General features: G+C 45.7%; 1 protein-coding gene across 3 annotated transcripts; it reads right to left on the reverse strand.

Moving 5' to 3' along the window:
• Positions 1-7,961: 7,961 nt before the first annotated feature.
• LOC115556062 (uncharacterized) lies at positions 7,962-15,561 on the reverse strand. Of its 3 annotated transcripts, XM_030373179.1 has the most exons (10): positions 15,204-15,561; positions 12,587-12,687; positions 12,329-12,487; positions 12,026-12,219; positions 11,717-11,853; positions 11,537-11,630; positions 11,112-11,444; positions 10,837-11,008; positions 10,516-10,643; positions 8,083-10,389 (listed from the first exon to the last, which is right to left on the reverse strand). In XM_030373179.1, the coding sequence occupies exons 2-10, from the start codon at positions 12,678-12,680 to the stop codon at positions 10,069-10,071; spliced, it is 1,632 nt and encodes a 543-aa protein (XP_030229039.1). In that variant the 5' UTR covers positions 12,681-12,687; positions 15,204-15,561; the 3' UTR covers positions 8,083-10,068. The 3 variants fall into 3 exon arrangements, with proteins under 3 accessions (XP_030229038.1, XP_030229039.1, XP_030229040.1); XM_030373180.1 differs by lacking the exon at positions 15,204-15,561 and having other exon boundaries at positions 12,587-13,100; XM_030373178.1 differs by lacking the exons at positions 11,537-11,630; positions 11,717-11,853; positions 12,026-12,219; ... (1 more) ...; positions 12,587-12,687; positions 15,204-15,561 and having other exon boundaries at positions 7,962-10,389; positions 11,112-11,441.
• Between the last annotated feature and the right edge of the window lie 10,812 nt (positions 15,562-26,373).

Below are 26,373 nucleotides of genomic sequence, written 5' to 3' on the forward strand. Positions count from 1 at the left end.
CACACACACACACACACACACACACACACACACACTACACACCCCCAGACAGGCATTGGTGTTATGAGAAAGCAGGCAGTCAGAGGAGGTGATTTAACTCATCATCAGCACGAGAAACAAACAAACAAACACCTGGCACTAGCTCCAGAAGCTCTGTCTAATAATGGAGGGGGCGGGTTGGGGGATTGTGTGTACACCATCATCAACCTGGATGGTTGAATTGAAAGAAAGGAAATGGAGCAGGCATTAGGCAGAGAGGAATACGTGGATGGATGGAGAGGGGAAAGAGATAGATGGAATGATATTTCATTGGAAACTTGTCTACAGCCAAACAGAACAGATAAAAACAACATGCATTCAAAAACAACAGCGGATCAGTCAAGCCAGTTGGATAAGCGATGGCATTGATAACAACAATTAACGCTCAGCAAATGTCAAGACTTTCCGGGCCCTCATGGCAGTCGGGATGAAAGAGATCGGGGTAAGAAAGTGGGAGGACCCATCGATGGGGGGAGGGCATGAAGGAGAGGGTTCATGGATGGATGGACACCCTGGAGGCCAGAGATACTGTTTATGAAAATACATATCTGAGGTTGATGTGGCCTTTCTCAAATTGACCCCAAACCTTCCAACCATGAACTGAGCTCCATAAAAAAGAAACGTGAACTGTGTTTGAAAAGGCCAGGGAGGGGGCATCTATGAGAGAGAGAGAGAGAGAGAGAGAGAGAGAGAGAGAGAGAGAGAGAGAGAGAGAGAGAGAGAGAGAGAGAGAGAGAGAGAGAGAGAGAGAGAGAGAGAGAGAGAGAGAGAGAGAGAGAGATAGTGAGAGCAACAGACAGAGAGAGACAGTGTGTGTGAGACCATTTCCCCCAGAAAGCCCTAGCTGGCTGACCTTCTGCAAGGTGCGGTCTCTGCCAAAGAAAAGCAAACACCTCATTTGTCTGGCCCGGGTGATGCAAAGAGCAGCTCCCGGAGGAGTGGTCTGGAGTTGGCAGCTCAATGTTCAGCTGTGACAAGATGAGGAGCCCGCGCCGCTGGCATCAGACGCCCGGCACCGCCCGCTGAGCGGACGCAGCGCTGGAAGATCTCACGCAGATTCGCAGCTCAGCTCCGAGCCATCGGCCAGATCGGCCGTCGCAATCCCCATTGCATGGCCTCTTCTATTTGGGAGTTAAATAACGCCCCGGCTCGGTGAAGGAAAGGTGCGGTGGATAGACACCGTGTTTCATCAAGAGCCCTTGTGGGAAAGAGATGTCTGGGTGACGAGAAGGAAAATGGTGGCAATTAGCGGTGTTTGTGGTGCTGTTGGAAGGAGACGACAAGCGGCGTGATTGTTGCGCTGTCGCAGGAGGGGGGCTCTTGAGGAACGCCGTTCTGTTTGGTCTCCTCACGCTCATAAATAAGCGGTGGCAATCAAGACGGAGTGATTACGAGATCAGCCTTTTAGGAAGATGAGGTGGAGGCTTCAATCTGACCTCTGGGAGGCGGGAGAACAAAGCCCTGATGAAGAGGAGAGAGAGCGATGGGAGGAGCGGAATATCGAAAGCAAAGGAACGCAGTGAAGGCATCGGAGGGCCTTGATTTGGGTCGGTGCGCGTGTGCATGTGTATGTGTGTCTGTGTGTGTCTGAATTATGTGTCATAAGTTTCCCCTTAACGCCACAGCAGATGATGGGAGAGGTCTGAGCAAAAGGTTTTCCTAATGAATCCCAGGGGAGCTTTAGGAAACGTCCGATGACCGTCCTTCTCCCGTCCTTCTGTAAGACGAGCCGTCACGATCCCGCCCCGACCCCCGACCCCACGCACTTCCTGCTTCCCCTGTGTGTCCTCATTTGGGATATGGCTACCACCTGCGTTCATTACGGATTCTGTTCATCTGTGTCCTTGGTATTTCCGTTCCCTCCGGCTCTGCCTCTTGTTTCAGGTTCTACGTGGTGTTTATTTTGGAAACCAGTATCTTCCCCTTCATCTCCTTTGAGGTGTGTTCAACCCTCACATCAGCCTGACTCATCCTCATGAGGGCATATAATAGCATAAACACACACACACACACACACACACACACACACACACACACACACACACACACACACACACACACACACACACACACACACACACACACACACACACACACACACACACACACACACACACACACACACAGTTCTTTGACCCGTTACTGGGTCATACATCCAGTCTTCATCTGCATAACTGCTTGCTTTTTGGCCTGTCGATGCAACTCAGTCAACACAAAGGAGGCGAAGGGAATAAAACACTACAGGTGGTGGGAGAACAGTAATAGGAAATGAGGTGAGGGATCCGGGGAGGAGGAAGGAAAGAGGGTGGAGGAGAGAGGGGGGAGGAGAGAAGAGCCTAGGGAGGAGAAGGGAGGCAGGGCGACTAGAGAGAGGAGGAGAGGAGGCGAGGAGGCTAGATAATAAGCGAGAAGAGGAGGGAGGAGGGAGGAGGGAGGAAAGAGCTCTGAGGAGCAGGGAGACAGCCCCAGCTTAAACGCGCCCACTGCTTATTCCTTCCCTGTCAAAACAATGAAGGCCCGCCCGGGAAGAGTCCCAATTAGAACTCACCCTGGGACACACACTGCCTCCTCCAGCCCACACTGGTCAAAAAGCTGTGCGTGCGTGCGTGCGTGCGTGCGTGCGTGCGTGCGTGCGTGCGTGCGTGCGTGCGTGCGTGCGTGCGTGCGTGCGTGTATGTGTGTGTCCGTGCGTGCGTGCGTGCGTGTATGAGTGTGTGTGAGAGTGCGTGTGTGCGTGTGTGAGTGTGTCTGCATAAGGCAGTGGGTTTGAATGTCTTCACCCTACATCTGTATGTCTGTCTGCCTACATGTAGTTGTATCTACTCCTGTATTTGTGAAGGCGCGCGCGTGCATGCATGTATGCAGGAGGGACAATACTCGCGTGTTTCTCTGGCGATCTAAGCGTGGAAATCAAGGAGTTCTAATCGCATGTATGAACATTGCGGTGACGTCACAGAGCTAGCTATTCACCGAGAGACAGTGTTCACGAGGTGGGAGGCGTGCGTGTATCAAACTGAATCAGAGACGATGATGTATTTGCAGGAACATATTGGTGCTGACAACTGTGCCCACTTAACACGTTCACAGGGCAAACATAAGAGGCAGATTGCTGCAGTAACTAGTCGACTGTGCCCCGTAGCAGAGGCCAGTGATTAACAGCTCAGCTGGTATTCCTGGAACAGAGAGGCATCCATCACCAAGAGCACTTTCCGATCAATCTGAACCCCGATCTGGACAGCGAAGACAGGCCAGGCCAGCCTCCAAGGACCCGCCAAGACATGCTATCGCTCTCTCTCTCTGTCTTGCTGCCTCGCTCTCTCTCCCTCGCTCTCCCTCTCTCCCCCTCCCTCCCCCCCTCTCCCCCTCTCTCTCTCTCTCTCTCTCTCTCTCTCTCTCTCTCCGTCTTGCTGCCTCTCTCTCTCTCTCTCCCTCTCTCTCTCTCTCTCACAGGGACACACACAGACAAGCACACACACGTACACACACACACACACACACACCCACACACACACACATGCATACAAACACACTTAAAGATATACGCACACATGCATACAAACACACTTACACGCACGCACAGCAAACACACGCAAAAAGACGAGCACATACACATATGCATATAAACACACTTACACATATACCCATGGTGGATTCAGTAATCCCTGCCACAGTTCTGTGAGCAGCTGACAAGTGTATCAGGGGGGGTCCCGGGGGCGCGGGCTCGGCTGTGGCTCGGCTGACCCAGAGTCATTAGCGAGACGGACATATGGAAGAGTCCGATAATTACAGCTGAGAGACCAGGAGCCCGGAGAAGGAGGGACAGGAGGGGACGTCCGGCCCTGCGGCACCCAGACGCCCTTCTTGAGAGGTGGAGAGGAGGTGGAGGAAGAAAAGGAGGAGGAGGAGGAAGAGGAGGCGGAGGGAGGAGGAGGAGGATAAGGAAAGGGAGGAGGAGGAGGAGGAGGAAGAGTAAGAGAAGGAGGAGGCTGGGGGAGAGAGGAGGAGAAGGATAAGGAAAGGGAGGAGGAGGAGGAGGAAGAGTAAGAGAAGGAGGAGGCTGGGGGAGAGAGGAGGAGAAGGATAAGGAAAGGGAGGAGGAGGAGGAGGAAGAGTAAGAGAAGGAGGAGGCTGGGGGAGAGAGGAGGAGAAGGATAAGGAAAGGGAGGAGGAGGAGGAGGAAGAGTAAGAGAAGGAGGAGGCTGGGGGAGAGAGGAGGAGAAGGATAAGGAAAGGGAGGAGGAGGAGGAGGAGGAAGAGTAAGAGAAGGAGGAGGCTGGGGGAGAGAGGAGGAGAAGGATAAGGAAAGGGAGGAGGAGGAGGAGGAGGAAGAGTAAGAGAAGGAGGCAACTGGGGGAGAGAGGAGGGGGATGAGAGGCAGTAGGACAAGGAGAGGGTGAAGGAGGAGGAGGAGGAAGACGAGAAGGAGGAATACGGATAAGGAGGGAGATGGAGGAGGAAAAAGCTTGCTTCCAGTGTGGTCCTAGCGCCATTAGAGACTCGCAGTGTGCCAAAATAAGAAATAGATCAATAATAAAGCCAGCAATGGTAGCTGTTGACATTCTGTGGTTGCATGTCTGCTGTGTGTCAAAAGAGTCAGAGGAAGCAGCAGAGACTACGGTGACATAGTAGCCCTGGAACATGAATCCCCGCCTGCATTTATACAGGCTGAAAAGAGACCTATCCACACTCATCAGCATGCACGCTGGAACACACACACACACACACACACACACACACACACACACACACACACACACACACACACACACACACACACACACACACACACACACACACACACACACACACACACACACACACAGCCTTCGACTGGGGAAAAAAAACACTTGACTATTGGTTGACTTAATCATTTGCCTTGAATGTGGCAGGACTGGAATTGAAAATGGAGTTGAACCCCAGACCTCGCTTCATCTGCAGGCACTGTGTGTGTGGAGCCGCTAAGTGATAATTGCCGTACAGAAATGTACACAACATGTGAGAGGCGAGCGCATCAACTAGAATAATTGGGTGCTGCAATGATAGCAAGCAAATGAAGAACTTGACTAGGACTCTGCTAATTAGAATATTACACACACAGGCACACACACGCATGCACATAAACAAACAGAACACACACACACACACACGCACACGCACACGCACACGCACGCACGCACACACACACACACACACACACACACACACACACACACACACACACACACACACACACACACACACACACACACACACACACACACACACACACACACAATACACATTGGCAACCTCATTACAGACAGATGAGTGGCTGGCCAGTCTACATGCGAGATATCTGTCCCGTGAAGTGTTGCTAAATTTAGAGAATTTTATACCAAAATCAATGCAGTGTTCCCAATTTTTCATCCCTGCAGCCAGAGGCAAATCCACAGAAGGAGATGAGAAGCACAGTCTGGTCGAGAGCGGTGTAATATGGCTGCTGTTCAATACTTCTTACAAGACACTAAACTAGTACGTACATCACAACAAGAATACCTTTTCTTTAAAATCCTCATAGTCAGTTATTTAAAGATAGATGTACAAATAGATAGAAAGACACATACAGATAAAAGATAGATAGAGAGATAAAGATGCAGACAGAGAGATACAGTTAGATAGACAGACAGACAGACAAAGAGACAGATAGATCTATTGATTAAATGATAGATAGATAGATAGATAGATAGATAGATAGATAGATAGATAGATAGATAGATAGATAGATAGATAGATAGATAGATAGATAGATAGATAGATAGATAGATAGATAGATAGATCGATAGATAGATTCGTTTCGCCTGACAATTTAGTGTGATACACACATCATACACAGGTCAGAGAATCTCCTCAACACAAGCAGACTTGAACTAATCTTTCACCTCTCTAAGCTCTGCAGCTCCTTCTGTTCAGCTCAGCACATTCCCTGATCTGTATTCCCTTATCCACCGTCAGCCCATCACACACACAGACACACAGACAGCGAACAGACAGACAGACAGACAGACAGACATACAGACAGACAGACGCACACACACCCACCTATACACTTTCTCTTTCTCACATTCACACACGCACACACACACACACACACACACACACACACACACACACACACACACACACACACACACACACACACACACACACACACACACACACACACACACACACACACACACACACACACACACACACCCGTACACAATGCCTAACCTCTTAAGGAGACAATTTTCTGATATCTGTCATGTGGCAAAACCCCTACAAAGCCCCGGGATCCACCAATCAGCCGAAGGCTGAGCCTGGACACAATAGAGAGAGATCCGGCTGGGTGCAGGGGGGCTTCAGGTCAGGCTTTTAACAAATCCACCAGGCGGAGGGCTTCAAGGCCCGGCCAGCCGGCTGCTCTCGGCCTCCATACCTGCTCCACCTGGTCTGATAGCATCTTCACCCCATCCCCCATCGGTCCACACGCTCGCCCCTCCTCCACCCCCTCCTCCACCCCCGTCCACATGCCCCCTAGACTATAGACGACCCACTCCGTGATCCGGGGCCGTCAGGACCTCCTGAGACGTGTTCCTGATCTTCGTTCATCTCTCTCCCCCGCCCCACGTGTTTGTGTTCCCCTTTGTTTGCCGCTAAGCGCGAGTCTTATTCTTGTCTGTACGCCTTTCTGGAGATTTATTTAAATTTCTTCCCCCCACACTTGCTGACTCTCTTCCGGTCCGTCTCGTCGTGCTCATCTCCCTCGTGCCTGTTATGGGTGTGGATGCACCTCTCTCTCTCTCCCTGCCCGTGTGTTTGCAGCGTCCTCCATTTATCTCCGCTGTTGTAATCGGCCCCTGTCTCTCACGCTGCAGGTCAAATATTTTTATCTGAAAGATTGGAAAAATAAAAGTGCTGAAAGAAGAAAAGAAGAATGTTCTAGCTATATATATATACATATATATATATATATATATATATATATATATATATATACACACCTACAGTATATTTCTAGCATTAATAATTGCCAGTAAGAGATATATGTGCCTGATTGCCAGGGGTGTAAATTGTTGCAATGGTTGTAACATGTTTGTACACAGCAAAGTCGGCAAACCCAAATTAACACTGTCAGATTTGATTTCAACTCTTTTAAAGTGTCTATATGGGTCCACACCACATAGAGTTAATTTCACTCTTTTTGAAGTGTTAGTACCTTAACACTTATTGAGTGTTATTATTAACACTTGTGGAGTTAAAATGTAAAATGTCTTAACACTGTTAGAGTTAGCCCTTTTAACTCTTTTATGCAGTGTTAGACATCAACTCTCTCACAGGGTTGTTTTTTAACTATAGAAGTGTTGCCTCAATTTAACACTGTAAAGGTGAAAATGTAGCTTTCTGGATTTCCTAAATAAAATGCTCTGTAGAATAAAAATGGCAGAAATTACGAGGTCATTTTCAGTTTCAAAAAACATTTATTTAAAACATTCACCACATAAACACTGCTTCTTAAAACATGTGGCAATATGGAACAATGTATATCTCACCATCATTAGAATACTGCTTGTCAAAGGGTTTAAAATAGGTGAGCTGGTCAATGCAAACCAGAGAATTGTCATTATTCTGCTCCTCTATACAGTATGCATGAAAATGTTCATCAAAGTACAAGGTGTCAACAGTACAACCTATTATGAAAGCACGCTGATCATGTATTATGATATTACAGATTTTCTTGAACACAGGTAAGTCATGGGATGTTCCAGTGCATATAAATAGATCTCTCTGGTATTCAGTGCCATAATTTCTGACCCAACTAGTAGTTGAAACATGTGAACATGGGTCTAAAAGCAATATTTGACAAAGTAATTCTCCACCTTTCAAACTATCAATAGTTTGTTTTTAAAGGACCAAACTCAAATCTCTTAAAATAATAATTTTCAAAGTAAAAAGCTTGTTGACGCTGATGCTGATTTACTAGAGATTTTATAAGATTTTTGAAATTTTTCTTTGACTTTTTAAAAAAAAATTGTGTTTGGCTTCGAATCGCATACACCACATATGGATAAGAGGACCAATTTTTTTCAATAATCTTGGATAGTGGATCATTAAGTGGTGTTTGGGAATCAATCTTTTATCAGGGAACAACGTTTTGAACATGGTATGGTGGTCACAGATCAAATGTTTTAGGTAACATATCATGCCATCAGTAAATATAGGTGAGAACACTATATTAACAATATGTAACAAAAGAAGCACTAAGTTCCAGTGTTTATTGTCCCTTTCAACGATATCACCAAAAATAAGTGGAGTATTTCGGAGAATGCACAGTGACTGAATAGCATTTATACCTAAGTGCTTGCTGTTATCATCAATTTTTAACCCACTTGGTTTGTTTTTGCGTTCTAAGAAACCATAATTAAAACTCTGTACTCTGTGTAACAGCGTTTTAATAGAGGTGTAACCATTTTTAATCAGGTACTGAAAAAAAAGCTTCAGCTCATACTGTACGACACCCTCTAACAAATCATGCATTATATCGACCGTATAATTGTCAGAACTATGAAAATAATGTAATGAATTGAGCACACAAGCTTTTTTAACACCATAAACGGAAGGTAGAGTAGGATCTTCACTTAGTGCATTACAATGTTCAACATAAAGTTCTTTGGAGCGCAGAACAAGTCCAGGATTATTCTCAGTAAATACAGATTGAATTTCTTCCTTATTAGTTAAACAGAACCTACAACAGTAGGTTGCGCTAAAACTTTCAACAAAACCCAACAAGCCATTTAAAGCAAGATTATCGCCTGTGATTTGTATGACGGAGCCAAACAATGGTTCGTTAATGAATGGAAGCTGGATTCCTGTTGTTTCTAATATTTTCAAATCATCTATTAGAGGCTTTAGTATTAGATCAAAACCATATGTCTTTAAATCCTCTGTGTAGAAAAGAGCTGCAAGATGTACATTCATTAGCACAGAGTTCAACTTTGGTGGGAGGTTCTTTAAAGTAAAATAAACACATCCAAGTTTGTGGATCCCCTTCTTGGAACCTAGTGGGTTAGCCGTTTCAAAATCGTCGTAGTAGAGCAAGATTTGTAAGGCATGTCTATGTTGTGAGAACAGAGGATGGTTTTGGAAATATAACCCATCATTAATGTCTTGGTACATCCCTGTTTTACTGCGTTTCTCTTGCAAGAAGCCCTCTCTTATCTCACTGTTTTTGAAAATGGATTTTAATGTACCTAAAATGGGTACATACATGTACTTGTCTGTAACAGGAATCTGACTATAAACACCTGTAGGTCTATCTCTACGTGTATCCAATCTCACTCCAAGGACCAATTCTTTAGGCTCTACTATGTCCCATTTTTCAGAAAAATATTTCTTTCTCTTTGTCTCCGTGTTCAATTTTGAAAAAGGATTATCTAATTTATTTAAACTGTGCTCTATTTTCTTACACATTTCTGACTCCTTATTTTCGGCGGAAAATGTTTGGAAAACTGCCTCTCGTGTTTGAATTTGTACATCACTGACAACTTCCTCCATTGAACTAACTATTGTTTGGACCGTGCTTTCAGCAACACCAGAAGCTTGTAAGTGTGCAACAATTGAGCCGCACATACTATCAAGAGAGTTCGGTGTGATAACAGGGGGAACCTGCAACAGGGATGCAGAAGTTGTTGGCTCATCACTTGATAATTCAACATCAGAATGTCTTTGCATGTCCTCTTCCTGGTTGGTATCAACCTGTTCATCATGGTGATGACTGTGTACATTGTTAAGATGCTTCCTGAAGCCATTGTATGTACAAAAAGAAGAAGGACATCCTTGTTCTCCACACTTCAAACGTAGGTTTTTGGCTGGGTATAAACCGTGTTGGAACTTTAAATGTTGACATAGAAGCGAACAATTTTTGTGGTGTGTTTTGCAAACAAAACAGGTGAACATAATCACTGAAGTTTTTTTTTAACAATTCCTTGACCTTTGTGCAATGGTGGGAATTTAAGCCTCACGTAGCAGTCGTGCTCTCAGCTCCTTGACTCGTGGCGTTTCCTTTGTGCTTCCAACATCTATGTTGTAGACTGTGGTTTGAATGAAGGTGTAGAAACCGAAGAGGGCTTCATCATAAGAGAGGCTGAAAACATAATGAGCTTTGAATAGCCCATCAAAGGCACCCACCGACGTCAGGGCGTTGCATGGGATCGGTTTGTTGTCCACAACGATGAAGAATCTCTCGACTTTCTTCTTTTGCTGTCCAGTGCAGAGGAGGAAAGGCTGTCTGGCATCAACTTTCTCCAGGAATGTAGTGAGGCTGGCTCCATGCTATAGTTACAAAGACACAAATGGATATGCTTAGCATACTATAGTAGATAAACAGCTCCCGTCTTAGTCCTTTGTCAACCTACATCTCAAACTTATTTACATACAGTACAAGTTCATGGTACATACCTTAACAAATCTAACAAGATGGTCCTCTGCCTGTGCGGCGCTGATCTTGACAGTTTTCTTATGGCCTCTTGATGTAGGGGGCAGAAGATGCAACAGCAACAGGAGAGCTGACATATCACTATCCCAGCCTTGAAGACAAAAAAGGACAGAACACGGAAAATTAAAAAAAAAGTATCACCTTTCTTATAGGGTTAGGGTTCATACATTTGCCATTTAGCTAAAAGAGCAGCTGATCATTATGTTAAAAAAAGCTGAACTGCATATGTGAATAATTAAAACAAATTGAGATATTATTGATACAGGAAGACTATCCACATTTACCATGATCATTCTCAGTCTCAGGGTTGCAACCTGCCCGCAGTTCCTCAACATGAAGACTGAAAGGAAGACTCTGGCTTTCTCTGATGACTTTGGGCTTGAAACATGAAGGCCACTTTGCAAGAAACTTTCCAGACACTTCGTCCCCAAACATCAGTGAGAAATCCTGGTCAATCTTTAAACAGAGATACAACATCCATTTACAGGTTACTTGCATTTAGAAGGATTCAGTATTCAAATATTTATAACACTATCAAATAGTCTATAGATATCCTTACCAGTCCGGGTATGTCAAGGAAACGAGGGAAGACGTCAAAGACTGAAGATGTTGCATCCTGGTCATGAACCAGCTTCTGTCTGTATTCGAAGGTGGCTCTCATCTTCTCTTTGACCACGGATTCATCTGTGGAGTGTCTTATTACAGACACGGCCTCTCTGCACTCCTCATCCTTGAGCTGTTCAGCAATCAACAAAGATTCTCGGTGGGTTGTTGGGCTGCCCTGGGGATTGGGCCTGGAATGCCCACCGAGGCCATCGTGCGTGTTGCGTTGGACTGTCTTGAGTCTCCAAGCAAGATAGCCAGTATTCGCCTCAGGGTCATAGTAATGTTCCTGTTCACACACAATCAAAACATTTAGAAATATAAGGCAGAAATATAGATTGATGATGAAAACAACTGTTTTTGGATATCAAAAAGACTTGCATATCCATGCTCTGAGTACGGATCTTGTAGATATGGGAAAAGGTTCACAATTCCGAGTGCATAACTAGTCCTGACACTTCTGGGGGGAATCCTCCTTTGAAAAAATAGATACACACATACAGTTTATTACATTTGTTTCTTATTAATGTTTTTGCTCTGTCATTTGAAAGGATTTCTTACCCATGTGAATCTGTCATTTCTGCAACCAGAATGTTGATCATATGTCTGCGTGTTGTGTCTGACAGCGTCTTAGTTTTGTCATATTCTTTGAAGATTTCTTCTCCTTTCGGGTTGGACCTCAGAATAGTATCAACTTTCTGCAAAAACATTTTTTTTTTTAAGTAACCAGTAGCTTCACGTTTAAACAAATGTATTATTTAATTAGGGCCCTAAGCTTTGTTACATTAGTTTAGTAACACTATATACTGTTATAAATTAATCTAATAATCTTAAAATCCAGTACATTTTACAGACAGTTTCAAGGTTTACCTGTCTTGCTTCATTACGTTCCAGCTCTACCAGGCCTCTCTTCCTCCTCTCTTTAGTGGATGGGAGGATGATGGTCGAATCTGAATTTGCAGAAGCTGGTGATGCGGGGGGTCCTGGCAATGAAACTGGTGATGCTGTGGAGTCTGACAATACGGAGGACTGCGAGTTGTATTCCACCAATTCAATGTCCAACTCTAGAAATGAAGTCAAAAATACATACACACCGATTAGTGGAAAAGCATGAACATGAACACCCTGCCTCCATAATATACGGGTGCTTGGACTCAAAAGGTTTATCCTTACCCGTCACTGGGTACTTGCGGTATCCAACCTTGAAGTTTCGGACCCCTGACTTTATCAGCTCATCAAATGTGTCTGCATCAACCTCGGTATCTGATGCATCAGTCAAGGCTAACACACCCTCGGATAGATGTTGAGCCTGCAGACTAAATTTGTCCGTTGCTGGGAGAAATAAAAAATAAATAAAAACTTAAGCCACCTCATCTATTATCAATATAGCTATTTGAGCAATAATTATTCCTTTGTTTGAATTACACAGACCTTCTTGAAGAAACTGGAGGAAATGGAAATTGTCATCAGTTTGAGGAACTTTAATGTATTTTTGGACTCCCCCATATTCCACTTTTGCCAGCATTTTCAGCCTGCAATCAAATAAATGAATGAGGTTAGCATTCTGCACAATAGACTACGCAAGTTAAACCTAACCATTTCAGTGGTATTTATTCTATGCATGTACTATTGTGATAGATGTAATAATAATAATTAATTCCCTTATGTAATAAATGTACATTATTATTTTTTTAACAATGAGCAATAAATATACTCAACTAAAACAGTAATCATTTCAGAATGACTTACAGTACCAAGACATAAGATTTCACTTTAAGCTAATATAGTCTACACAATAGGCTAACCCGTATAGGCTTTTAGCACAACACATACACCATATTAACCAGGGACGGCTGGTATTAATGGGCTAACAGGGCTAAGCCCTCCCTACCTTTTACAGTAAACATGTTTTATTTTATATAATTATTAAAAAACGTAGAACATATTCTTTTATATTTTGGTAGAACCTAAAGCAGCAACAGCACCAAAAAGTGACAGAAAAACCCAGGATATATGATATATCTTGAATCGTGAATGGGCTAAATGTATTCAGCCCAAGCGGTAGCGTAAGCTTCCATAACATTTTGAATGACAGGTATCGTGACACGCCCCCTTCACATGCTTCCCATATGGGCTAAAGTCATTTAAACCAGAATGTTTAAATGTGTGTTCGAAACCACCTACTTGCTTACTACCTACTCAATACTTGGCTTACTTCTCGAATCCTTAAATAATGATTGAGTAATCCATTTTGAGTAATCGACGTTCGGAAGACCGTTCTTACTTAACCACCTCAGATGACGTGAATCAAATGACGTGTCAATAACCTACCGGCCGGGCGCCGTTAATAAATATTATAAATAAATAAATATATAAACGTCACATTTAACGTCACAGTACATCTTCAACCTAAGGATTTGCGGTGATATGTTAAAAACAATTATTAAACAATTATTAAAAGCACTGCTGCTGCGGCTCCCCGTTTAGCGCCATTGCTTCCACTGTTCTTTTGAATAGACGCAGTGCATTCTGGGACAGTTGAGTACGTCTAGTAAGCTAGCGATGCTTACACAAAATCTTTCCGGAAGTAAAGACATTCGGATACTACTCGCTTACCTAAAACTCGCTTACTACGTTCTGCATACTCAATTTGACGTCATAGTTAGTAAGAGTAGTAAGCAAGTACGCGGTTTCGAATACACCGACCCGGTGTGTTCGAAACCGCGTACTTGCTTACTTCAGCCCAAGCACATGGGTAAGCGGCCATTTCATTGTGATTGGCAGGTGTCGTGACACGCCCCTATTTGGGCTAATTTCATTTAGCCCGCCAGAATATGGCCGGTAATAGTGCATTTGTAAGCGGGTCAACAACGTTTCGTATCGATACATTAAAAAAGCATATGTCTAAATAACCCAACATGACATGACAAGTGTGGAGAGAAATTGGCCCCTCTGCCAGCTGCATTTCAGCGACAGGCAGTAACAATAAGGTTCTCTAAGGAATCAGAAATGATCAAATATAATGTGGCATACAACATTGCCAAAGAGGAGTTGCCCTTCACCAAATTTAAATCCGAAATTATTCTCATGAAGAAAAATGGATTAAACGTCAACCCAACGTATAGCAATGAGATGGCATGTGCACAATTCATTGCGGTAATAGGCGACACCTTAAAGCAAAAGACAGCTGCGGACGTCGGAAACGCCACATACATGTCCTTCACGATCATGTTCACGATTCACGGCGAGACAGACGTCTCGACCAAAGAGTGTGTGATCGTCTACAGCCGCATTTTTTCGCAAAGGGAGACCGGTCAACATTTTAATTGTTTAATACTTTAAGCACGAAAAAATGTTTTATTTTGCTTAATGGTTTAGTTCGAAATGTTCAATTTCAGCTCAGTGAAGCACTTTAAACACCTTATTTTTCTTTATAATTGTGCTTCAAATAAAGACACGCATTTCTCTACAACTTATTCTTGTTTAAAAATCATTCACAATGTATGAAAGTTATGAACAGAGATATAAAGGTGACCTCATGGCGTCTGGCCCTGTGAAGTATTGATAAATGTTAGCCCACCCACCTAAAAGCACCACCAGCCGTCACTGATATTAAGGCCACACTCACACTGGCAGATTTGAGCACGGTTAGGTGTGAAAACGGCCACGGCAAGATGGCCTAGTGTGAGTGCACCCTAACACATTGAAAAGTAGCTAACAATTAGCATCAAGCTAGCGGACATTAGCATGTCCAATTTATACATTAGCCACACTCCAGCTGTCCTACATCATGACGCAATATTGATCCCCTTTATATGAGGATGCATTATTATATACTGAACTTGTAATACCGAAGCCAAGTCATACACCTTGAAAACAAGTAGGCCTAAAGATAGCAAAATATGCGTGACCATTTTATCAGTTTGACCACCAAATGAAATAGGCCTACAAATGATCCCGGTTTAAAATACACAGGGGGCCGGAGGCGAAATATAGCCTTAATATGAGAAACTAATGTTAAAAGAAATACAAAAGTTGACTTACTTACCAAATCACAAGAGGATGCAGGTTTCAAACAGACTCCTTGCACCGTTGAGACGAGACTGCGTAGTGTGTACCACGTCGGCTTTATAGGCTATGGTGGGGGAGGGTCAATTTACCAGAAATTTACACCTGAAGTGTCACTTCCAGGTTTGGAGTTAAGTGTTCAATTATTCAGAGTTAATTTTACTACAAAGACACTTACAGATTTGATTTGAAGATAATTCGTTTTGACACCCTGTTTTAACACCAACTCTTTGAAAAATTAGAGTTAAATATACGGGATTTGACTCTTTTCAGAGTATATTTAACTATGCTCTAACTCAAACTTCCTCAACACCAACATTTTAACTCTCCTCAATTTGCTGTGTAAGATGCAGGTAAGATACAAGGTAAGATACAGGAAAGATGCAGGTAAGATGCAGGTAAGATGCAGGTAAGATGCAGGTAAGATGCAGGTAAGATGCAGGTAAGATACAGGTAAGATGAAGGCATGATAGAGGTAAGATACAGGTAAGATACTGGTACATATATACTGCATATATATTTACATATAGTAATCGAGATGACGAAATATGCTCGGAACCCTTCTTTCATTGCAAAGGCTTTCATTGTGTCTGACCTGAAGCGTTTCCTGATATCAATGGCATGACGGAACTCACACGCGGAACGCATATATGCAGACCCACGGGTGTGCATATATGCACACACACACACCAGACACACACCTACATACACGATGGACTGCACGTGCACATGGATAAAATGCAGTGTTCAAAACCACAGGCACACAGACACAGAGACACACATACACAACCACCCACCCACACACACACATGCACAGACACATACACATGCACACACACACACACACAGCGGTAATGAGAAAACGAAAGTCGCATTGAATAGGCCCGAATGTGAGGGATTTGAATAAAATTAATTACAATAATTCCCTCGTCTCCGCCATAAATCCCCCTGATTGGTAGATGCCAACACCTTAGTAGGAGCTGGATCTCTGATTAGTGATAAAAGCTCAAATATGTATCACACTGATGCCTCCACATTATAAATATCCATACACCAGGGATCCAGGCAAAGCCATGCAGGCAGAGCGAAAGAGAGAGGGATGGGGGAGAGATGAATAGATACAGAGAGAAGTAAAAACGGAGGTGGATTGGAATAAAGCAAGAGCCAAACAATACAGAATGACTGAGAGACAGAGAGGTAAACGGAGAGAAAAGGCTCTAGAGAGAGGAAGGGCGAGAGAGATTGATAAAGAGAGAGAGAGGAAGGGCAAGAAAGAGATAAAACATCAAGAAAGAGAAAATAGAGCGTGTGGGAGAGGGAGAGAGAGAGAGAGAGAGAGAGAGAGAGAGAGAGAGAGAGAGAGAGAGAGAGAGAGAGAGAGAGAGAGAGAGAGAAATCATCTGCAAATGAGGGCCCTCCATTAATGGCCTGTCTTCTCCTGCTGCACCTGCTAATGTCCTTTTGTTTCCTCCACACAACCTTTACGTCTGAAGGACTCAGTTTATGGAGGTGTGTGTGTGTGTGTGGGGGGGTGTTTTACCCTTTTAGATACAACTAACTCTTAATGCCTCTCTCCTAAACACACCATCTCCCTCCAAGGATCCGCACACAGGAAGCCACATCAGCCTCACTTTGTCCTCATATAATACCTCTGTCCAAAACGTGACCTGTCTGAAAACTACTTTTCAACACTAACAATACATTCGTGTTGAAATGCAAACACGCGCATTTCATTTTGCGTGCGTCTCAACACAACGTTGCGTGTGTGTGGCTGGGATGGTCCGATGATTTAACGGTGGTCCTTGAACGGTGTTAATCGCCCGGGCAGAAGTTAACCGCGAGCGCCGGTGGGCCGTGCCAAGGGGAGCTGTCCAGTGCTGAAACCCCGCCGACACATAAAGACAATGGCGGTGGACCGTGCCAAGGGGAGCTGTCCAGTGCTGAAACCCCGCCGACACATAAAGACAATGGCGTCGTCAGTGTTAAACAAATAGGTAGCCCCCCTCTGTTTTGGAATGGTATCTCCTGGGTTGGGGATGGGGGGGTGGGGGGGGGGGGGGTTTAGTTAGCGAGCGTCTGAATGGCGATTCCAATTCAGAGCTGCTTACACGCCACCTGAGCCGGAACAAAGGACGCGTCACGCCGAGGAACCAGCCAGACAAAGGAACGCCTGTCTGGGAGAAAAGGAGAAAACCACCACCGCCGCCACCACCACCACCCCCACCCCCACCCCCACCGCCACCCCCACCACCACCGCCGCCACCACCACCCCCACCCCCACCACCACCGCCGCCGCCACCACCACCACCATCCTACCTCCCTCAGTCCCACCATCAGAAATATATGCACCGCCCTCCATTTCATTCAATCTGCAGGCGCAAAACTGTTACCAGACGTCATTACTTATTTAAAACATTTAAAAGGGTAAAATCGCTCATTTTAAATAATACATTCCATTGTGGTATATTGTGTGGCGTTGCGACGAGGGACGGCGGAGGTGGGGTTTATGAATATGTATCGACTGCGTGTCTGAGGGGGATTCTGCTAAACTATCTCTCTTTCTGTCGCCGTGCGTCTCGGGCTTTTCCCCACCGCCGCTCTGCTGGCCGCTGAGGCCCAGCTGCGGCCCTCATTAGCTCAGCTCCACCGCCAGGAGAGGGGAGGAGGGGGGAGGGGGGAGGGAGGGGGGAGGAGGAAGAGGAGAGGGGGGGGGGGAGGGGGGAGGAGGAGGGGGGAGGGAGGGGGCGGGAGGAGGAGGAGGGAAGAGAGGGGGGGGAGGGGGAGGAGGAGGAGGAGGAGGAGGAGGGAAGAGAGGGGGGAGGAGGGGGAGGAGGAGGAGGAGGAGGAGGGAAGAGAGGGGGGGAGGGGGAGGAGGAGTAGGGAAGAGAGGGGGGGAGGGGGAGGAGGAGGGGGGGTGTAGGAGGAAGAGGTGGAGGAGGAGGGGGTGTAGGAGAAGAGAGGAGGGAGGAGGGGGGGGGGGGGTAGGAGGAGGAGGGGGGAGGGGCTCGTAGGAGGGGGAGGAGGTGGTGGAGACGGGAGAGGGGAGGAGTGCGAGGAGGTGATGGAGGAGGCAGGAGAGAGGAGGGGGTGTACGAACACTTCCAGTGTTGCCGCAGTGCAAAGAGCAGGTCGCCGTGTGCCAAACTAAGAATTGAACAAATAAAAAAATCCAGCAAAGGTAGCAAGTGACAGTCCACTACTCCGTCTGTGCGAGGCTGTTTGTGTGTTGGATGGGGGTCCGAGGAAAGCCAGGGCTCCTGCTGAAACGTCAATCAAGCCAGTTAAAAAGCTGGTGGTGGGGGGGGGGGGGGGGGGGGGGGGGGCGATCGTCAGAGCTGATGAAACCGCCCTCCGCCTCACGCAATCGGAGGCGTGGAGACACGGAGGGTCTGGGAGCGAGACACACAGCCACGGAGAGCCTCAGACACAGGCCACCGAGTCCCGTACGTAGAGGCTGGCGTCTGGAGGCGCGAGCGAGCTGATAAATAAGCCTGAACAAGAGGCGCTATCATTTAGAAACAATGAAACCAGATTACGTCGAGGCGTGGGTGGTTTGTGAGTGTTTGCTCGCTTTAATTGGATCAGGGTTGAGTAAATCTTTGCTAATTTCTCTCTCTCTCTCTCTCTCTCTCTCTCTCTCTCTCTCTCTCTCTCTCTCTCTCTCTCTCTCTCTCTCTCTCTCTCTCTCTCTCTCTCTCTCTCTCTCTCTCTCTCTCTCTCTCTCTCTCTCTCTCTCTCTCTCTCTCTCTCTCTCTCTCTCTCCTGTATCCCTAGAAAAGCACAGGATAGGAGGTTCATTAGTATTGGAGATGTTTTTCATCACGTTTGGTTTGAGGAACGACATGATCACACTGTGGCCAGACAAACTGAGAGTGAAAACAAACATCCCCCGAGGCCTCTTCCATCACCCTGACACTTCCTGTCAGCTGGGTACACTGGGTACACTGGGTACATTCGGTACCTGCCAATGGTATCAGAATCGTTATTTCTAATTGAGATTATCACAGTTCAGAATCAATACGAATGCCACCATGCGGGCACTGTTAAAGTTCAGCCTGGGCTGTGTTTGGTTTTGTTCAAGTCTCACTCTGCAAATGCCAGCAGTAAGCTGCAGGCATCTGAACAGAGAAAAGGGAATATAATGAAGATTTGTGATAACAACATGTTAACAGATCAATGTCTATTTCAATTTCTCTCTCTCTCCTACACTCTCTCTCTACTCTCTCTATGTCTCTCTCTTATACTCTCTCTCCCTCTCTCTACTCTCTATGTCTCTCTCTTCCAGTCTCTCTATGTCTCTCCTTTTTCTCTCTTCTGGGGTGTGATGACAACATTTATAAACTGTTCTGGTGCCTGGCCATTGTTGGAGTGGAGCCATCGAAGAGCGCTGAAGTGTTTTCTTCTCGAGTCTGAAAGGTTTTTGTTATTACAGAGTAATGCCTTACATTATGGAGCGAGTGTGAACCAGCGTCCAGGGACACAGTGTCGACCACTGGATCCAGACGCGCACACACACACACACACACACACACTAACACACACACATATGTGCATGCATGCACATACATACACACACACACACACACACACACACACACACACACACACACACACACACACACACACACACACACACACACACACACACACACACACACACACACACACACACACACACACACTCATATGTAGACACACAAGCACACACACATGTGCATGCATGCACATACATACACACACACACACACACACACACACACACACACACACACACACACACACACACACACACACACACACACACACACATGTAGACACACAAGCACACACACATGTGCATGCATGCACACGCATACACCCAGACACCCACACTCACACACACACACACACACACACACACACACACACACACACACACACACACACACACACACACACACACACACACACACACACACACACACACACACACAGCGTCGAACGCGGCTGGTAGACCGGTGTGCAGGGAACAGCTCATCTTAACACAAAGGATGAATTATTCAGCTGGCTGTTTCTGATCTCCTCCTCTGCGTGGCCTGGCTCAGCTGGGCAACAGCAGCCATCCTTCTTGATCAATCTGCCAAACACTAGCTACTGCACCCACGCACACACACACACACACACAAACACATACACACACACACACAGAGACTTTCACTACACATACACATACACGCACACACACGCCGAGACTCACACTACAGACACACACACACACACCGAGACTCACACTACATTCACACACGTACACAAACACACACATGCACACACACACCGAGACTCACTACATACACTACACTACAAAGTACAAACTAAACCGATATACATGTATAAATGTATACACATATAAATGATTTATATATATGGAGGGAGCCTTAGGGGAAACGGTGCCAGAGGTTGGACAAAGGGCTGTGTGTGTGTGTGTGTGTGTGTGTGTGTGTGTGTGTGTGTGTGTGTGTGTGTGTGTGTGTGTGTGTGTGTGTGTGTGTGTGTGTGTGTGTGTGTGTGTGTAATAAGAAAAGCTGCACACATACTTAATGAGAGAAGGGCTCAGCGCTCAGATATGCGAAAAGAGTAATAGAGTAAAAGAGTAATAGAGTAATAGAGTAATAGAGTGAGAGAGAGAGAGAGAGAGAGAGAGAGAGAGAGAGAGAGAGAGAGAGAGAGAGAGAGAGAGAGAGAGAGAGAGAGAGAGAGAGAGAGAGAGAGAGAGAGAGAGAGAGAGAGAGAGAGAGAGAGAGAGGAGGGAGCGAATAGGTAACCACATGGGAAGCCAGAGGCAGCCAGGGAAGCATGTAGAGCCCAAATATTCTATCTGTAAACGTTTCGAAGAACTGCCTGCCAAAATGTGGGAAAGTTAAATGGCACGGGCTTGAAGTGGCGTACGTCCAAATTCGACAGATCGATTTTCTTCCCTCGGAAAATTCCAAAAAGATGCAGGAGAATATATATGTAATTTTTGGTGTGTTTATCCCCCCCCAACCCCTATCCTTATCGTCGTTGTTGCTGCGCTACTACCGAGGCAAAGGAACAGCGGGAGGCGAGCAGCCATAGACATGTGTCACTTCCATCAGTCTGACGAGTGCAAGAGAGGATTTGCGCGACGGCAAAGTTTTCCTCGAACAAAAATAATCTCGACAACGGAACAAGTGGCATTCCTGATAATAACGTCTCGGGTCCCCGACGAGCTCCAGCGAGGGGGATTTACTGACAGCGGTGACGGCGGCTCGGCTGCCTGTCGCATCTCAACCTCCCGCTCCCCATCATCTCCCCATCTCCCGGAGGGGAGAGAGCTGCTCCGCTCCCCGCTGACGGAGGAGTCGGGACGAGATGTTGTGATGCCGGAATCCTGATAGATAGCGCTAAAACCCCTGTCGTGTCCTGTGTCTCCCTTGTTATTTGTATAGCTTCGAGCGGAGGGGATTATTAAAACAACCCCTTGAGACCTGAGGGATGGTCGGCTCCCGGATCAGTCGAGCCAATTACATCGCGTTACTTGAGGGCCTAATTATGTTCCCTTATCTTAGCCTAGAGTCCTGCTACAGCGCGCGCAATTAAGTCAAATCATCCTGATATCTGCTGCAATGAAACATATCAATAAAGGGATTTATAGAAAGACAATCGGCAGCATCTGGAAGCTGCAGGCCTGATATTAACCGTCGTGCGGTTTAATAGAGATTATAAAAAAAACACTTACGATTAATTTGACGGAAAGGATCTGTGGAAAAGTTTTGAATAAGACTAGAACACGAAATTAGCTGGAGAGGAACGATCTCCGATCAACAGCAACGCAACCCACTGTATTCCAACAGAACTTGTGTTACGTGTTGTTCATGGCTGTAGTCTTTCAGTCTCAGACACCACTACATGCAGACGGATGGTCGTTTATTGACCCGTGTTCACACTGCGTGTACCAACCCCTCAGATTAGACCTGATTTGACCTGATCCACACAGCCCAAAACCACAGCGCAACCTAACATGACCTCACGGTCGTCTCCAGGCGTCGACAGCGCCCTTTACATGTACAGACTTGCGGAACAAAGTGATAAAACACAACCTGCTCACCTTTCGGGCTGGGGGGTAAGAGAAGCGCCTAACGACACGGTGCCAGGCTCAGGACCACAGGAATGCAGAGCTGGGCTGCAGCCTCACCGGAATGTCGCTCCTCCGATACAGTGCAGGTGTTCCGTGTCTCCGCTGGCCACGGTTTAAGAGTTGAACAATCCAACGGGGGTTTAAAACCTCTCGGAAGTGTTCAACAAAGCAAAATAATTGTGTATAGGTACACTACCCCCCACTGTCGCCTGCGATGTATTCTCTCTCGAGCTCTGCGTCTTCTCCTGAAGCGCGTGGCGAGACGAGAAGTGCTGAGAGCCGGACTGACTGATGCTCACCTCTCCAGCAGCCGAGCGCTACTGAACAAAAGAGCGCAGATGCGCGCAGAATCCTCGCTATTCAAATCCAATGGTAGGGGAGGGGAGGGGAGGTGGGAGAGGGGAGGGGAGGAAGGGGAGGAGGTAAAAAGGGAAGGGACTGCCGCCGTGTTCCTTTGAGGTTTCGTCAGGGGAGGGAGAGCTGGGGGAGTCAAGAGGATGGATGGCCGGATGGCGTCGGTCCAAAACAACGATGAGATGTTGCACATCTGCCCTGTCGCCTTAACATCGCGTTTGGCTTCTACTTGGGAATTGTAATTAATAGTTCGAGGGATTGGGTTATTTGACACTGTGTACGTCTTAAAGCACGACCTAATGGAGCAAATTAAGCCAAGTCTCGCGTCCTTTCCTTAATTTGGATTTATGCACAACAAGATGTCTTTCTAGAGGGGTTAGAATGACGACCTACACTTGCATTTCCCGGGATTTATAGTCCTTAACACCCTCTATGGTCCTTTACACCCCCATCTTCCATCATTCCCAATGCACTTCCAAACCAATCGAAAACAAAAAAATGCTAAAAGACACTGCTTTTTATTTTTTCTATATTGCATTGAAATCAACCCGCATGAGAAAAAATATATCCATTATCTTGGGACTTTTAAGTGGAAATATGATGGTTTGTACTGTAGGCATATGTTGCTAGGCATGGTTAGCGGAGAGAGAGAGACCATCGTTCCCCACCGCTTGGCTTTTGACGGTCTAATAAGGGAGACTGGAAGAGATGATCATGCTGGAAATAATTGCTCAGAAGTCGCTGTCCGTGGTGCTGAAAGGGACGAATCTTCTCACCGTGGATGTATGCGTGAACGTATATAACGTGGAAAGGGATATAAACTGAAATAATGTATGAAGTTTCAGATACATTACTTTTAATTGATAATACTCTACATTAGGGTCAAAACACAAGAAAAATAGGCCCTGTTTTCTAATGCCCCTCGGGACATGATGTTTTGCAAAATGCAAAAACATGTAAATCCTTTGCAATAGCATTTTCATGCACCAATCAGCTGGAGCCGTCACGCTTCCCATCACAAAAGCAAAAGATAACGATATTATTATTCTATTCGAAACACAGTCGGTGGTTTTTGTCTGCTACGGCAAGAGACTTCAAAGGAAGGATGCGACAGCCCAAAGCCTTACATTCACTCGCATGGATCTTAAAACAATGGTCTTCAAGCCCTGACTGTGTCTGCATGGTGCTTGAAAACTTTTTTTCATCACCCACACACACACACACACACGTAACACACGCAGAAAGCACCAGACACACAGCAGGGCCCACTCAAACACACACAGGCACACAACTACATGGACATGTACAAGCTGAGTCAGTCATGAACACATAGACACACACACACACCAAGACACACACACACACACCAAGACACACACACACACACACACACACACACACACACACACACACACACACACACACACACACACACACACACACACACACACACACACACACACACACACACACACACCTTTTAGGTGACCTTATAGTTACAAGGATGAGGATGTCCAAGACTTGTTGAGACCTTTTCGTCTCTCTCTCTCTCTCTCCCCCTCTCTCCCTGTCTTGTTCCCTCATTCTCCCGTCCTCTGTAATATCCGCTTCCATCCAAATGCTGAAGAGGAATCTAACGACATGCAAGTGTCAACAAAGGAAACTGTTTATATCCACCACAGAGCTTCCTAGTCAAGGATAAATGTATTAACCTACCTACTGCATTGCAACACACACACACACACACACACACACACACACACACACACACACACACACACACACACACACACACACACACACACACACACACACACACACACACACACACACACACACACACACACACAGGGTTCCTAAAGGCTGTCCAAACCTTTTGACCGGAGTTGATTATAGCTGATACCCTCATTAAGCCACCAGAGCCTCACTGACTCAACTGTTCCCTGGGCTGTGGCTTAATCACCTAGCTGGCCACCCCCAAACCCCAGCAGAATGATTCACACCGCCACGGGGGGAACACACACTTTGGAATAAAGTTTACAACCCATTCGAAAGAGTTTAAAGAAGCAATCGCAATCGGTGTAGGTATAAATCTTTGTCCACACCGGAACATTTACTAAGGACATAGGACCACTGTACAGCTTGGAAAGCCCTCTGGGAATTCATAGCACTGGTGCTGTCGAGAGGATTTTTCTAGTGCCTAACCAGCACAGGTACTTACCGGCTGTCTGCTGCAGCGATTGCCTGCTTTCTATTTTAGTAAGCACTGTTTAGTCATCTAACTTTAGTGACTAACATTGGAATCAGATACTGCTTCTGACAGAGCAGGTGTGCGAGCATCCCTCTGCTTTTTTCGGGAGGCAGACAGGTAGGCTTTGGACATGGGGGATGGAGAACCTCTGAGCTGGGAGTTGAACCCCCTAGCCACCCCACTAACCTCCACCAACCCAGTACTGCGGCAGTCCGACTGGTGGTGGAGGGAACTCTGACTGGCTGTCGCCAAGGGTGTGTGCTGCACGCTCAATAAGCCATTAAACCCGTAGCGCAAATCCCACTGAAGGAGGAAAACAGGGCGAGATTCATCTTTTAAAACATAATACTATTTGAAGTGAGTGTCTCAAGATGGAGGGACCCGTGTCTCTTGAGTTGTCCGAGTGGCACATCAAGTATGGAATATCAAAACAGACAGAGGGCAAGCCAGTCGTCTACCTTTCACTTGACAAACACGGTGTTATGACTTCAAAGTTTGACAGATTTGTCTCAGACAATAAAACAGGAAACACCAAGTATGATGACTAAAAGATCCTGGGATTGCAGTTTGAAGAGTACATCAAAGTTATATAATTCACAGAATTCCATACTGCCATGAAAAGCTATTGGCTTTAGTTGGTTTTATAGCTTCATAAAAAGGGAATCCATACGATTTCAGCTTATTGGAGACTAACATTTGCCCGACTGAATTAATGCAAGAAATAGCAGTTTGTTTAGCTTGCGTTTTACCACAATAGTACAGTATAGTAAGTAGAATAATACAGAGGCACTATCAGACTCATAGGTGACCTATACATTTCTATTATCTAAGTATTTAATAGCAATTCAATAATTGTTACTATTTTTAGAGTAAATACAAACGCATTATTGCCATTTGTGACTTTTCACACATTGTACAAAGACAAACTGCCTCTCTCAATTATAAAAGGTCAATTATGCCAAAAGCAGTTTCCTTAGCATTGCACTTTTTTTAACATGAACTGCCTACCTTGTAGTTTCTAGGCGGTCAGCTTTTCTTGCTCCTTGATGTAATAAAATAAAGAGACGGCGGTAAATGGCATAGTGGGTATTGAGATTCATGAGTCAAAGACCATGAGATATTACCATCTAGCCCACAGAGACGAAGAAAGACTTGAAATTATGCTGTTGTGGTACAATAGGATCAAAGATTAAGTAGAAATTTAATCAAAATCAATTAAATAACCATCTGAACACAGCTGATAGCATGTTCATCGCTTTGCTTCTGCTCATCGCCGAGGGGATTATTCTGTAAACAGTGGGGGGCTGTGCATGCATCTCAACCCTGATAAACATGGATGTTTGTGTGTGTGTATGTATGTGCACGTATGTGTATGTGCAGCATGTGTATGTGCTGCACTTGTAAGTGTAT

The sequence above is a fragment of the Gadus morhua genome, chromosome 12 (assembly GCF_902167405.1).
Source record: "Gadus morhua chromosome 12, gadMor3.0, whole genome shotgun sequence".
NCBI classification, from domain to species: Eukaryota; Metazoa; Chordata; class Actinopteri; order Gadiformes; family Gadidae; genus Gadus; species Gadus morhua.

What these genes read in the sequence shown, in the direction of transcription:
- LOC115556062 (XM_030373178.1), bottom strand. Translation starts at nt 10,014, where the DNA reads ATGTTCACCTGTTTTGTTTGCAAAACACACCACAAAAATTGTTCGCTT.